Source organism: Manacus candei, unplaced genomic scaffold (genome assembly GCF_025592945.1).
Source record: "Manacus candei isolate 608988 ecotype Guabito, Panama unplaced genomic scaffold, ASM2559294v1 h1tg000014l, whole genome shotgun sequence".
NCBI lineage: Eukaryota > Metazoa > Chordata > Aves > Passeriformes > Pipridae > Manacus > Manacus candei.
Genome location: NW_026138062.1, coordinates 36738345 through 36754387, shown reverse-complemented (window position 1 = coordinate 36754387; position 16043 = coordinate 36738345). Strand labels below are relative to the sequence as shown.

Here is a 16043-nt window from a genome sequence, read left to right as displayed (position 1 = left end):
CGGCCGCGGTGCATGCGGGGACCGCCGCCGTGTCCCGGAGCAACGCCACCGGGCCGCCGTCGGGGCGCGGGCTGCGGGCAGCGGGCCTCTCGGTGCTCGGGGCCGCTCGCCCTCTGCCGCCCTCGCCAAGGCGGAGCCGCCCCGGGCACATCGCCGCTCCCCGCCTCGGGCGCGGGCTGAGGGAGCCCGCACAAGGAGCAGTTTGGCCGCGGTGGCTCCGCGGGGGACATCCTCCTCCTCCTCCTGCTGCTGCTGCCGGAGAGGAGCCGTGGGTTCATCCTGGCTGGGGCTCGCTTGCTGAAGGGCACGTACTTCATGTTACTGATGAAATCAAACGCTGCCTTCTTAAGATTTTTATGAAAATAGGAAGCCGGGCAAAGAGAGACCTCCTTAGTGTCTGTGCTCCGTGAGGGAGAGGCCACCAGGCGAATGCAGCCGTATTAGACAGTGGAGTGTTTGTGAAGAAAGACTTTGGAACCTGGGCTTGTTTAATGCTGGCATTTAAAAACCTTTTTGACTCTTCCGTCTATATGCAACATTCTTCGTGTATGATAGATTCTTCATATATGATAGATTCTATTTACAACATTCTTCCTATCTTCGTATCTGTATAATACCTTCGGCTATGCTGATATAAGGACATATGAAGGAAGGAAGATTTGAAGCTAGGGGCGATACCTTTCATTAGACTTAACTACTATGGTTTGGCCTAATAAAGACAAACTTTAGAATATGAAAGAGTTATCTTAAACCTGAATTAGCTGACAATGGAAAGATACTATTGGAAAAGTAGTAATACAGTTAGTTGTTATAATCGTTTAGTTTTAATGATGAATATCTTTTAAACAGTTTTCATAACTGGTATAAGTACAAAACAAAATATAATTCTATGAAATGGTGCCATTTAATACTGTTTATAGGTGAGTCCTAGCTCTTTTGAACTTGTAAACCTTACATTTGTATTTTACATTTTTAAAGATTTATATAAAACCACCAGGGTAACATTTGGCATGTTAAATGTTTCACAGGAAAATGATGCAAAATGTCCATCTGGCTCCTGAGAACGATGAAGATGATCTCTATTCTGGCTACAATGATTATAATCCCATGTTTGATACAGAGGTAAAAATATTTGCTATTTTTCACCTTTCCCATAGATAGAATTATAATTTAGAAGTACAAGATAAGAACTTGTGTACAACTTTACTACTGCTTTGAAGTGAAATGTACTTTATTTAGCAAGAAACATAAAAAGCTTCTCCAAGATTTTTTTGAATAGTTAATTCTTTGATAGTTTTCTATTCCAGCAAAGGAGTTGTGTACATCTCAGGAAACCTAATACACTATAATAGTTAGAATTTATGAAGTATAAAATCTTAGTTATTTGTAGGCACATTCAGTGTGGTGTTTCCCAGATTACGTGCAGGAGCTCGTTTTCTGACAAAAGAGGCTACTCATTGGCCAATAGGACACTGATCTCTTGCTGAGCTGCTGCTGCTGGAGCTCACAGTGAAATGGAATACTGTAGGTCTCTGTGCAATCTGGGGTGTCTTAAGATAGCCCTGCAGACCACTTTCTGGTAACTGCTGGTATGGTGGAATTGGAACAACAGTGGGCTCATTTGATCCAAACCCACTAGACGTGGCATCCTGTGTGAAATCCCAATGCCAAATTCACAGGAGTTGCAGCATGACCTGAGAGACATGAGATGTCTTAATGTATTGGGATGGCAGGTCTTAATGTTAAAATTTAGAAATAGCATGAGTAGTAAACATTTGGATGGAGATAAAATTTCATATTTTATCACTTCAGCACTGCTTCCTCAGTATGTTTTTACTTTTCAGAGAATAACGAGTTTTTGCATTTCCTAGTCTAAAATAACCAAAAAAGATAGACAAATACTGTCATTGTAATTTAATGTCAGTAAAACCTGTTCTTCAGTTATCTTCAGGTCAAGTATTTTGGGCAGAATTACTGTGTTTTTACCTTTCTGCTTTTAGTAGTCTGAAGGTTCTGGAATTGTGGCTTTGGGTGTTGTCATTTTAAAAGGGTTGATGTTTTTATTTTATCTTTTCTAGGATTTAGAAAACGATGTAGCTTTTCAACAGGCAGCAAGAACAAGTCATGGAAGAAGACCCCCTGTAAGTACCTTTGAAAATACATTGCAATAATGTAGAGCTTCTCTAGAGCCTTAGCTCGAACTTTGGCACTGATACAAACTTGAGAATCTCTTACCTTTTTTTTTTTTTTGTCTACTACTAACATGAAGATACAGACTTTAGTTATGCATATGAAAAATAAGTAAAAAATTAGCAGAACCTGATTAACTTCATTGCATTCTGGAATTAATCTAGAACAACAAGGAACTTTGGTTGAAAATGCATCTTCCTGTTTGAGAAAATGAGGTAAAGCCTCGTTCAAGAACAAAATTATACATTCACAAAGGACTTTGTTTAGTATTCCAAACATAGAATTACTGGCTCTGATGTCCCGTTACAAGGTTGAAATATATACTAGACAGTGGGATTTAGAAAATCATGTGCTATTGTTCTGGTAACCTTTTCCTCCATATTAACGTAACTGACATCAATTCCCTTATTTTCATCTAGCTTTGACTTAATCTTACATCAGTTTTCAAAACCAAATATGAAGTTGGTACCTGCACTTTAGAAGTACCTACTGAAGGCCTAAAAAAGAGCTGGAACTGTCTGATTGTTACTTCTTTGCCAGAATAATCTGCTTCTACAATGAGAATTCTTTCTGTAACAGTTGAAGGATTATATCTGTGAAATCACTACAGAACTTATATAGAAAGACTAATAATTGACACATACGGTTGTTAATTGGTGAGGATTTTTTTTTGGTTTTTTTTTTTTTTTTTTCCCATTCAGGTGACAGCCAAAATTCCTGGCTCAGCAAGTTCAAGACCTTTAGCTACTGGATTTGGGGTAGGTTTTTGTTCTATTGTATCCCTAATGAAAATGGTATTTACCAAAAATTAAGTGTAACATTTAATCCCTCGCACAAAGTGAGATTATTTTCTTTTTTCTCCCAAACCATACTGTAAATCTACTTCCATACTTCATAAGGCATTAGAATCCAAGGAATTAACCAGATTCTCTTGCAGGGGAAACTGAATAGCTTGTTATTTTGACTTGGGAAAATTTTTCTGGAAGTCTGAGTTGTTTATCCGCAACAACAGAACTAGAATTTCCAAGGCATTGTCCACAATACTGTATCTTCTGCTCCACAGATTTGCTTCTCCTACGCAATAATCCTTGCTAAGGTACATTAATCCTTAGCAGTAAAAATGAAAAACAATCATGGTGTATGTGGATAGTGAGTATAATAGTAAAACATAGGCCTTTGAGTGGGAAGTAGGGGAATACTTTTTCATGGCCTGAAACGCTTAATTTTTGTCCGTTTGTATTGTATATTTGTAGCAAGCTTTAGCACTTACTAATAAATGTTTCACATTTGTTTCTTTACATTTTTAACCTTCTGCAGGAAGACAGTATGTGTCATTCAGGAAATGGAAGAGATATCCATTGGCAGTTAAAAAGTGTGTCTGTATTTATGATAAAATAAATCTGCATGAAAGTAAAATTTAAGAATTAATCCAGGGACAGATTTTATCAGCTCTACTCAGAATTTTACTGAAGTATCTTGTGTAAATCACTTGTTCAATTTGAAGATAGTAATTTCAATAATTTAATAATGGAAAGCACTGCTGCCTCAGATAATTTTCTGAGGGAACTCCACAACATTTGCACTAGCCTGCAGGTTTTACCTCAAGTGCTAAGAGAGAAATGGCAGGCAAATTCCCTCAAGTTCCCTCTTTTTAAATGAGCTTACAGAAGTATCCAAATACATAAAAAAAACCTTATTGCAAATTTGTGCTAACAGAAGTGTTCAACATCTTTAAGTCTGCTAGGCACTGGCAGTATATTATTTATGAATAACATAAATGGGAATTTTGCTATGAAGTTATGTGAGAGCTCAACTTTTAAACCTCAGCTTTGAGAAGACTGTACTTAGGCTTCTTATGCTTTCTGAATGCCAGTTTCAAACGATTTACTTATTTTTGTAGCCAAAGACAACTTTACCTTCATCTATGGGAAGACCAATGACAGGAGGTATACAGGTAAAGATTCAATATGTACATTTTATATTCATTTAGAACAATAAAGTTTTCTGATAAGTGTTTGATACAAGTATTTTTAAAAGATTGTAATATTTAAGTAATAAAAGCATTTAAAAAATGTTTTCAGTTGAGTGGGGTGGTAACTAATTTTTGTATTTAAAGGTTTCGTAGTATATAATTATATATAAATAATAAAATATATAAAATTATATATCTCTAAATACATATAATGATGTCTGTATTGTCCACAATATAATTTTTAGTAAGTCTAATTTAATATATCTTCTTCTTTGTTTGAGGATGGGGTTTCTCGACCAATGACAGCAGTGCAAGCTGCAGGTTATACTAAGGCAGCTATGAGAGGTATGGTTTGTAGAAACTGCCAGCTGCCCCAGGGAGATGTTATTTTATAATTTTCAGTACGCTGTTAATTTTGCAGGTTCTTCATTTGATCCTCTTGGCCAAGCAAGAGGTCCTGCTCCACCTCTGGAAAAGAAAAATTCAGACAGGTTTGTTCAGCTTTGCATTAAATTATTTCAAAGCATTAACAGCAACAGAAAGCCAACCATGCATAGAGTTCAAAAACATCCAGGCAGTTACAAAACCTTGAGAGGCCAAACTCTTAACTTTGTGGAATAATGCCACAAACAGTATACATGTAGTTAGCTGACTTGCTGGAGCACTTACATTGACTTTCAGGAACATTTGATTTCAGTGATTTCTAGTTCTGAATAGCTCAGCAGCCTGGACGTAGGTGTTGTCACACAAATGCTGTTCTATAGAACTGTGGAGGATCGTGGAAGTGTGTGTGACAGGCAAGGAACACCATGATTCTTGCAGCTCTCTGGGAAGAATTTGAGGGAATTTGAGGGAATTTGCCTGCCGTTTCTCTCTTAGCACTTGAGGTAAAACTTGCAGGCTAGTGCAAATGTTGTGGAGTTCCCTCAGAAAATGTCGTTGAGCTTTCCAATACAAAAGTTACGTTCCCCAAATGTAACTGTGTAGGAACAGGGAATCCTACTGAAATGCTCAATTATTTAGCAGACGAAAAAATCTAGATGAATAACAACTTTTTGTTATAATCTGCATGTGCAAGCAGTACTTTGGAGTTATCTGTGTAAATAAAGGTTCAATCAATTGCTTTTAATATGATATTTCATTTCACTAGGTGTTTGACTTGAAACACCTTATCTGTTGTTCTGTTGTTACTTCTCCTGAACAAGCTGAGTTAATGAAATTTACCTGTCTGTATTGTTCTCTTAAGAGGATTTATGTTTTCTTAGGTCTCTGTTCTCAAATTGAAAGTGCAAATGTGATATCTTTGGAGGATCTTCTTCGGGCATGGTTTCTTGTGATATTTTCATTGATGGGAAAACCAGTTAGTTGCGACGTGTGATACATCACTGTGCTGTTTTATTGAGTAGTGTGTAAAAGAATTGAATTATGTGTAAAAGCTTAGTGTTTGCAGTTATGTTACTAGTGTTAATCCTTTTATTGTTATTTTTGTTTTAGTCCAGAAGAGAAGTTGAGGCAGTTGGAAAAAAAAGTGAATGAACTGGTTGAAGAAAGCTGTGTTGCCAACAGCTGTGGAGACTTGAAATTGGTAATTTTTCTAGATTTCACTTTTGCTGTTGTGTGAAGAACAATTTGTATAGATAAGTGTTTCGTCTGTTATAGAGGGTACTAGAGCAATGTTGTGCCAGTGAATAGTGGCTAAGTAACAGGCTCTCACCCATTTGATTTACATCTAGTGTAGATGTTTTTGGAGAGCTCAAGCTGTTTGGACAAATTAGCACTTTTAATAAATGTGGTCTTTCTGTTTGACACAAAGGAATATTTTTCTATGCTACTCCAATTCAGACAATTTCAAATATCTCCGTAGGTCTTATGAAATGTGGTGGGTACAGCATCATTTAATCTTACTTCAGCTGTCTTAATGTACTGGATCTGTTGGTAGATTATCTTTTTTCAGATGTCTTTTTTTTTTGCTTTGAGATGTAGAATTCATTCAGCTTTCAGGAGATGAGCTAACTTGTTTTGTTAATTTTTCTTGAGCTCCTTGCATGTATGTTCTAGAATATTCTTTTTTTCTTGATGTCAAAGGGTTGTTTCTTATGTAGATTATATCAGACTATTCCAGGGGTCCTCTAGAACGTTTGTGTTAGTTTCTGGTAAGTCCAGCAGAATATCCATTTTTCTGCAAAAGCCATCAAAGTTGCCAACTCGTTATCTATAGAAGAGTCAAGTTGGATTTGCCTTCTGTCGTAAGGGATAATTATCAAGCTGTATCTTGAAGTACTTCCTTCACTGCTGGCTGCTAAATCGTTACCTGGAGTGGTAACCATTACTTTCTTAATGATTGTACCCTTGTGAAGGCATACAGGACTGCTAATGGCACTTCCTAGACCCAGAGCATTAGTTGTGCAAAGGGTCTTGACACCAGTCTGCAGAGAATTATAGTTGGGTATGTACATGTGACATAACCACTGTGGATAGATAAAAAGGGAAAGCATCAAGAATTAGTGAAGGTGTAGGTACAGAATACAATTGTGTGGTTGTAACCTGCATGTTTATTTCTTGCCTTCACTTCCTTCCTTCCAACACTTTCCTGCACTGAGATTCTGCAATAAGAAAACATACCAAACCTAATTGCTCCCTCTTTTTTTTCTTTTAACCATTTCTCTGTACTTTCTGTGATTAATACAAGTAGAATAATCGTCTAGGATCATGATAATGTAGTGATTATGGCATATGCGTGTGTGTGACTGTACTTCTCTAAACTTATACAGCTAAGTAGACTGTATGTTTGTTTAGTGCTAAGTAATACCTTTTTGTGGGTTATAGTACCATTTTTCAGGCATTTGGTACAGTCTATGCATCTAAAGAAAATAGACATGAGTATATTCTCTTCATACTTTTTTTGAGTATACTTTTGTCATCTTGGGTCAGTAAGATTCAAGGCACTGTTAAATTCTAGCATTTTGTTTAAGGCTCTGGAAAAAGCAAAAGAGGCTGGAAGACAGGAAAGAGAATTACTGAGACAACGTGAACAAATTACTCCTCCAGAAAATATCAACTTAGACCTCACTTACTCAGTAAGTGCTTAGAAATCTTCAGTGATTGAAATGTTGCTAAAAACCCCCCTGAACAGATATTTCAGTGTTTCCTGAAGTGTGTGTGTTGTAATGCTCCTAGCAGGGTACCAGAGGAGATCCATTTATGTCATTGAGTCTATTACCGTGTCATCTCAAGTACCAGAGAAACCATGTACTCAATGTTAAGTGGAGAAGGATGCCCATGAATATCTACTCCAGCTATCTACTCACATGCAAAACTTGCATATCAAAACGTAACAGATATAAACCCTGTACTTCAGAAATAAATAGTCTAGAAAATGTGACATGCCAAGAGAAGAAAACAGGAAAGATCAGATGCTGTCTTTAAACCATAAAGTGACAGAGAATGTATTACATGAAATAGAATACAGTAATATTCTTGAATCTTAAAGCAGATATCTAGATTTACATTCTGGTTTTCAAATTAATAGTAGACTTTTTTTAAAAAAAAAGGGTACAAGGTGTATAAAAATACTTGAGGTGTGTTTAAAGCTGTACCCTGGGTAGTACTGTAGAGACAACTATTAACAATTAAATTAGGCAGACCTAATAGTTTATTTTACTGTGAAGGTCAGGGTAAAGCTGGGGAAAAAATGCGGAGGTGTTTTACCTGACAGCAGCAGAACTTGTGTTTTGAAACAGCAGTTTGGAAAAATTCTGTCTTTCTAAACTGAGTGACCTCGGGCAGTGGGACTGTTTTCCACATGTTGGGAGCCATAAATTACACACAGTTTCTGAGAATGAGCTTGTATGAATATTTATTAATAACTTTGTATTATAACATTGCGTTTACTTGGATTTAAGGCTCACTTAGTATGACTTTGAATGGTAGTTATTTATGTACAAAATAAAATAATTACCTAGAATAAGTATCTTTTAAACTTGTTTCCTCTATGTCCATATGCAAGAACAAAGGAACATTAAAGATGGGAAGCTTAAAACTGGTACAAACAGGACTTCCAAAGTAAAATTAATTTCAAATTATCTATTATGAATTCAAGTTTATTACTGTTGAGAGGACAATGTATTTTGTTGTACCTATAATTCCAATTTTCTATAGGTTCTTCTCAATCTGGCCAGTCAGTATGCTGCTAATGAAATGTATGCTGAAGCACTGACTACTTATCAAGTCATAGTGAAAAATAAGATGTTCACCAGTGGAGGTAGGTTATATTCCAAGGTGGATTAAAATTGGTAGTTAGGCATTCAAAATGAGGGCTGCATCTGTATGGTGTTGATGCATAGAGATCTCAGCCCTCAGAGTCAGCTGGTTAGAGGGGGCAACAGATAGCCAATCTCTGACTTGGAGAGCCAAACCACATTAGGTTACACTGACTCATGAAATCTTTTTTTTCCATAGGCTAAGCTAAACATAAAGACAAATCTATAATTTTCGCATGCCACACACACTATGTTGTCTGCTCTAATACTAATTTTTTCTCTTTTGATTTGGCTTTTCCCTCCTGAAAGATTCTTTTAGTATTTTGCACGTCTTTGAGACAACCACAGTGCACTTTTCTTAGAGATGTTGATTTGCAGCTGTTTTTCTGGAGAGCACTGTAAATAATCTCTACTTCATCCCTCAGTTCATAGTCAAAATCAGAATACATCTTACATGGTAGTTCTTTCTTGCGTTTCATCAGTACTTCATCTTCTCCTGGGTGAAGGCAGTTCTGTGCAGTGCTACTTTAAAGGGACACTGGTATCCTGTAAGGAAGACAAATTTATTAGGAAGTTGTTCTACTGTGCCACTTTGAAACAATTTAAAAATCTTGTAACTCATTGACTTCTTTTGATAGGTATACTGAAGGTAAATATGGGAAATATATATTTAAAACAAAGGAACTATTCCAAAGCTATCAAATTCTACCGTATGGCTCTAGACCAGATTACTAGTGCCCACAAAGAGATGAGGTGAGTTTCTTCTAGGAGGCCTGCTTATGAAACACAAGATTTGGATACAATATGATTTGAGAGTTAAAAATATAACCTAATCCTGATTTCTTTACTTAGGATGAAAATAATGGAAAATATTGGAGTTGCATTTATTAAAACTGGCCAATACGTTGATGCCATTTCTTCATTTGAAGATATAATGAGCATATCCCCAAACCTGAAGGCAGGCTTCAACTTGATCCTATGTTATTTTGCTATTGGAAATGGTGAGCAAATGAAGAAAGCCTTCAAAAAACTGATTGCAGTTCCTTTGGAAGTAGATTTTGATGACAAATACATTTCATTAAATGTAAGTTTGAAAAAAAGAAACTGTGTCTTTACATAGTAAATTGGGAGAAAGAGGGAGATATATGTAATGCTTGGAAAGTACTGAATATGTAAATCAATGTGTACTTAGATATCTAAAATAACTTTTTTTTTACCAACATGAATTTAGTGTGACACTACTGCTTGGAAGTGTAAAATAATGGAAGAAAATTCAAAGCCTTTCTTCTCAAAAGATATGATGTACATAAAATCCACACCATTTTCTTTTGAATTTAATTATTAGTTCTTTTAGAGCTAGCTGGAAAGATAGAAATCATAAGATGATCATGTGAATTATTGTAATGAGAAGGTAGCACAAGTCCTTCTCTGCTGAATGCAGTTCAGCAAATGCTTATTTTTAAGCATGAGAATATTCTCACTCTGCAGCCTTCCCAGTCTGATATACATGACACGATCTACATCCATTAACAACCCTAACGTGAGCTGTGACAACATATATGAGCAGAAGAACAGGACTGAAGTAGTTGTAATGCCAAATTTCAGATTTTACAGTTAGAAAACTACTTTAAACTGAAGCTAGCTTTTTCAAATGTGGAAAGTAAGTGACATTATAGACTATGTATTCTGCATCAATTTATGTTTGCAGTCGTATTATCTATAAAATAATTAAAATGTTTGTATACTGGCATAATTTGCAGTTATTTTGTCCCCCTTCAGGATGATCTACATACCAATTTACTGCTCGAAGCCATTAAAAATGACAGTATAAGTCAAATGGAACGTGAGAGGTAATGATGGAATCTGTTCTTTTTTGACTGTGGTGCCTGGATTTTAGCTCCTGAAAGGATTATCAGACTCTCACCTGTCCACAGCTCTTGTTACGAAAGTGTCATAATTCTTAGGAAAGAACATACTCGAAGAACCAGTTGGATCACTCAGTTTAGTGTACTGCACTAAAGTAGAATATCTGCCCCAAATGATCTAGGTTACGTTGCTTAAAACTTGCAGCATTAGAGATTTTTTAAGAATACAACTACAGTGTGCGGTGAAAGGAAAATAGAAAAAACTGATACAGGGCAAGATACAGGGCAGTGTCAAGATACAGGTAGCAGGGGACTGGTTAGACTGACTTCTGAGATTGTCCTGAGTGCAGGAAGAAGCAGGAACAAGATTTGTGTTGGTTTTTTTTTTCTATACATGTTTTTGAAATGATGACATAGAATGGTTTGGGTTGAAAGGGACCTTAAGGATCATCCAGTTCCAACCCCTCTACCATGGGCAGGGACACCTTCCACTGGACCAAGTTGCTCCAAGTCCCACCAAGCTGGCCTTGAACACTTCCAGGAATGGGGCATCCACAACTTATCTGAGGCCACCAGTGCCCCACTACCCTTGCAGTGAAGAATTTCTTTAATATTTTTATGTTGTGTCTTTGTTTGGTTTTCTTTTTCCTTAGGAAATCCATGGCAGAGGAATACATCATGACGGCTGCTAAACTCATTGCACCAGTAATTGAGACATCTTTTGCAGTAGGCTATGACTGGTAAGAGTCAAATGGGGCTTCTTTTTTTCTAAACTATATGTGAGTCTCTTGTGCTGGTTATGAAACTAGATTCACAAACATAAACAGCCTGGGAAACATAAGCCCCACATCTCCAATGTAGTATCCAGGCTGTTTACAGTTTGCCTCCATAATCCTATGGAGAAGAATAAAACAAAGCATTAGAGTCCATCATTGAAACTCAGCTGTTAAATATATATTTTGCACTGTTCTGTATTCATGCAGAAAGAACTTCTAAAAGCTCAATTGAATTTGAAAATTCAACTTGAAAATTGAAAAGCTTTTAAAAATCTCAGTAAACAAACGCTATATGGAAGGTAATGATCACTACTCTTTAGTGTAAGTTTGAAGATAGCATGATGAAAACTTGGGGTGCCCAAGAAGTTTTCATTACTCCATAGACTCATTATATAAAATACTTAAATCCAAATTTTTATTGGAAAGGTTTATTTGCATTTCATTTAAAAACTTAATATTTTTAAATGTAAACTTAATCTACCATTTCTTAAACATTTTACAAGTATATACAGGGATAGGCTGCTGATACAGTTCACCATTTGAACTTTATTTTTTAATTTATAGGTTAGCTTTTGCTTTCTGTGGTATTTTCCAAAGGAGAATACTCTTCTCTTTAAAACAAAATCAAGTAGACACACTTACTGTAATGACAATATAAAAATGATTTGTATAACTTTCCCAAGATGTATTTTAAACTTACTTTTAGTTTTCGATTATAAGGACTTTGATATTTTTATGTATTTTTAGTAACACTGGAAAATAACATGTACACAAATGAGTGTTGTGTATCTGCAGGCACAAAATTACTTACATGTTCAGTGTTTGGGTAGTGAAGGACATCTGTTGAGAAAAGAGGACTGTCCTTTGCCTGGGGTTTTTGGCCTGTTAGGATTATTTTCAAATTGTGCAGATCCTATAATTATAATTTACAAGGATTTTTATACTAATATGAAATAATCTCTCACACAGATGTGCTTTGTCTGCTAGGGTCCACAAGGTGGTGTTTGATGGTTTAATAATCACTATAATCTTACAATTTCACTACTTCTGCCATTCTGAATTATCAGAACTTAAACAGTATGTCCTGTGAAAATTAGCTTGCCACTTTAGAATTTGTTAGCATGAGTAAGTCGTATTTGTTTGCTCTGTATCTTGTTGTTTTTTTTTTTTTTCAGGAAAATTGGAAAAGGTTGTCAGATACTGTTTTCTTAGTGCTATCCACAGAATACTTGTCATGAAGTAACACACTCTTTTATGTGTTCTGGCTAGTTAGACAACTTCTGGTGAGATATGTGGGATTGTTTTGTGTGTATCAGGACAGATCTACTCTCTGTTATTTTAGGCTGAGGTATTTGAGCCCAGTGAAAAAGTTTAACCAGCAGTTTGAGCTTGGTTTTTCAAATGATAAACTTTTTAATGAGTCCTCTGAGTATTAAATGTGCTTTTAATCAGATTAATTGTCTTTAGAGAAATTAAGTGGGGACAAATAGTCTTTGGATTTCATAACTTCTTACTTAAAACGTGACATAGTCATGGGACTATTCTGTCATATTCCAAAAAGAACAGTTGGATAGTTAGATCTCATTGCATTTTATAGTTAAAAGATGTTAGCAGTAGCAGTTGAAAACTTTTTTGACTTTGCAAAGACATCTATAATAAAAGAAGAAATTACTATTATTTAATATAATATTTCCTCCAGCATAAAAGACATTTGTATAGAGACTGTCCATGTGCCAACCCAATTACAGCAGGAGGCAGTTTGTTAAATTAAACTTCTGTTGGCAATGTAGCCAACTGTGGGAAGGAAAGAAGTCAGCTCTCCACCAGTTGAAAAAATAGAGGAAGGGATGAAGGAAACATCCTGCAAGTTGTTCATTGACTGTGCTTAATTACCAGCTGTTTGAGAGAACAGTATGTACATGCAATAAAGGTCTTGCTTCATATGATCAGGCAGCTTAAGGTAGACCACATCGAACCCTGGAAGATGGAGTTTGTGAATGAACATCTGAACTGTCTGCTGCATTCTCTTCTGCACTCATTTTGCAGAAGACCCTAAGCCACAAATAACTGGGAGATGACCAGAAAGAGGTTTATTATTATGACTTTATTATTATTATGGAGCTCAGGGACACAATCTGCAGTCTCTGCAGTTTGTTGACTAATCTGGTCTACAGGTTTGGTAATATATGCAACAGGAGATGAGGTTTGAAAAACCACCATATAGAATGTATCCAAAGAAAATAGTTTGAAAAATTGTCTTAGTGAGTTTTTGATATCAAGTATTGCTCAGTGGTGAAAAATAAATTGATATTTAGACAGCTGGCTTAAAAAAAAAAAGAGAGATAGCAGAGGTACTATTATGAAGGTAAGTTATGGGTATAAATATTTTCTCAAATATTTTTTAATCAGAGTGCTCTTTTCCTCTGTGAAGAAAGATTAGCTAAGAAAAACTGAATTTGGAACGCTAATTAGATGCAAAAGTGTATAACTTAGAGGGGTTTGCACAGGTGCATTTTGTTTGTCTTTATGGATCGCTTCTGTTGCAGGTGTGTTGATGCGGTGAAAGCTTCCCACTATGTAGAGTTAGCCAATGACCTGGAAATAAATAAAGCCACTACTTACTTGAGGCAGCAGAATTTTAACCAGGTATAGTAACTTTTCGCATTACTGCTTTTACTGTATTTGCAAAGATACCTTTCTTAGCCACAGCATATTTTTTGGTGAGGGAAAGAATGATTTATGCAAACATAATTATTTTGATGCTGATCAGTAAAATAACTTTATAAAAACACTGGCAAGAGATGAGTTTTATCTAAACAAAATTTCTGCCACAGAAGCTGATGTGAATGCACTTCAAAATCAAGACACCTAGATTTAGTTATCTTCACTGGGTGTCCAAGCTGTTATTACAGTTAGTGGAACTGAGGTTAGTACAGTCAATAGAGCCTAGAAAGCTTGTTGCTAATCAACATGAAGGTGTTTTCATTAATATGAGCCGAATCTTGTTAGGTTGACTGTAGTACCAAAATATATGCAGCTGCACTTCATGTGTATCATTAATGTTTATGCTCTGGTATTCTCACTGTTCCCCACGTACTGCAGCTTTTATAGGATTTTACTATAAACTGTTCTTATACTTTAGTCGACCCTCCTATCATTCCATTGAAATACAAATTGAAATTAAATTAAGCATCTGCTCAGGAGCTTGGACAGTTCTGCATGTCTTATAAAAATGCTTGCCCCTCTGGAGAGCACAGAGGGCTGGCTGAATCACCAGTACTGGGAAGATATTACAGCAGTTTAAGCAACAGTGTGTATTAGCAAATGAAAAAAAGTCATAGAAAAGATACAGTATTAGTACTTCCGAGTAAAAGTATAGCTCATTGCTCAAAATTCAATAGCTTGCAGAAGTTCAGAAGATTGATCTACAAAAACCATTGTGACTTTGTATTTTTTTATCTTGCACATTATTGCATGTTTAATTGGTTTGTTGTATTTTTAAATATACATGTGAGATAACTTATGGTTATTTTGAAATGATTTCTGTATATTTATGTAGGTAAGATCTTTCTCTAGCTGGCTGCCCAATCACTAGTAAGATAAATTTCTACCTGTGAATTTTATGCCGAACTGCCTTCATTTAAAAATTTTCACCAGTTTCTTTTTAATAAGTACAGGAGGCTGTTAACTCTAGCTTTCATTTTCTATGCATTGCCAATATAGGTGTACAAATTAATACCACAGCTTGCCACGTTTAAGTTTTTGGTATTATCTGAGTGAATGTGCAGCTTTCTGACAGTGTTTTATTTAAAGACAAATGCATTTTTTTGCACTTAATCTTTATGGGTTGTGGCACAATTTATAATACCAGGTTTTCATCAAAATTGTAATGTAATCTTTTATTTGCTTGTGGAAAAGGCTTGGTTTGAAATGTGAGCAGTTGGAAAACAGCTTCATTTGAACAAAAGGAAGCTCAGATATCTGACAGGATTTGATCAGCTTCCTTCTAACATGCACTGGTTGGTACATTCAGTGATAGGAATGCTTAACAAATAAGAAGGAATATCAACCCCCAGTTTTGCACAAGTGGCAAGAAGTATGAGAGATCATATACAGCAAAATTACTGCTGAAGCTGTGAATACCTCCATCATCTTCTAAGGTCCTTCCCCTTCACACATCTTGGACGGGTACACACAGGGCCACGTGCTTGACTTTAACCCCTTTTACTTCTCATGTTTAAGTTTTTCTAGTTTCCTGAACAGCTCTTCCTCCTCCTGCCTGTCTTGTCCACTTCTCCTTCCCTGTAGATACAGCAAGAGAGTTATACTTTGTTACACTGCATGTCTGAATGTTGTGGTTTAACCCAGCTGCAAACAAAGAACCAGGCAGTCACTTGCTCACTCCCTGCCCTGCTGGCATGGGGGAGAGAATCAGGAGAGTAAAGTGAGAAAACTCGTGGGTAGAGATAAAGGCAGTGTAATAGGTAAAGCAAAAGCTGCTCATACAAACATTCACCCCTTCCTTCTTCTTCCCCTACTTTATATACAGAGCATGATGCCGTATGATATGGAATATCCCTTTGATCAATTGGGGTCAGGTGTCCCAGCCGTGTACCCTCCCAACTCCCTGTGCACCCCCAGCCCACTCTCTGGTGGGGTGGGGTGAGAGACAGAAAAGGCCTTGGCTCTGTGTAAGCCCTGCTCAGCAGTAATGAAAACATCCCTGAGTTTCAACACTGCTTCCAACACAAACCCAAAACACAGCCCTATACAAACTACTATGAAAACAATAACTATCCCAGCCAAAACCAGCACACTGATAGCTTTTCTGAGGTCAGGAAGCAATTTTGAGAGTTTGGAAAATTTTGGGCAAATTTGGTAGATTTTGAAGGGTGAGAGTGATATGGGTAGGTAAACAGTCGTACAAACTTAAGAAATTACTATTTTGATGGTAATTCTTTGTGATTTCCAGTTAGTATCC

General features: G+C 36.4%; 1 protein-coding gene across 3 annotated transcripts in view; it reads left to right on the top strand.

Annotated features, from left to right (window-relative positions):
* IFT88 (intraflagellar transport 88) overlaps positions 1 to 16043 on the top strand; it is a 45457-nt gene continuing 29414 nt past the window's right edge. The window contains exons 1-15 of one of the 3 annotated variants that reach the window (XM_051779117.1): positions 1 to 304; positions 1029 to 1122; positions 2079 to 2141; positions 2892 to 2948; positions 4091 to 4144; positions 4444 to 4507; positions 4584 to 4653; positions 5657 to 5747; positions 7135 to 7239; positions 8321 to 8423; positions 9060 to 9174; positions 9274 to 9505; positions 10201 to 10271; positions 10940 to 11026; positions 13609 to 13708. In XM_051779117.1, coding sequence (XP_051635077.1) covers positions 1033 to 1122; positions 2079 to 2141; positions 2892 to 2948; positions 4091 to 4144; positions 4444 to 4507; positions 4584 to 4653; positions 5657 to 5747; positions 7135 to 7239; positions 8321 to 8423; positions 9060 to 9174; positions 9274 to 9505; positions 10201 to 10271; positions 10940 to 11026; positions 13609 to 13708 — 1302 coding nt within the window. In that variant the 5' untranslated portion in view covers positions 1 to 304; positions 1029 to 1032. The other 2 variants (XM_051779118.1, XM_051779116.1) reach the window with 2 other exon arrangements.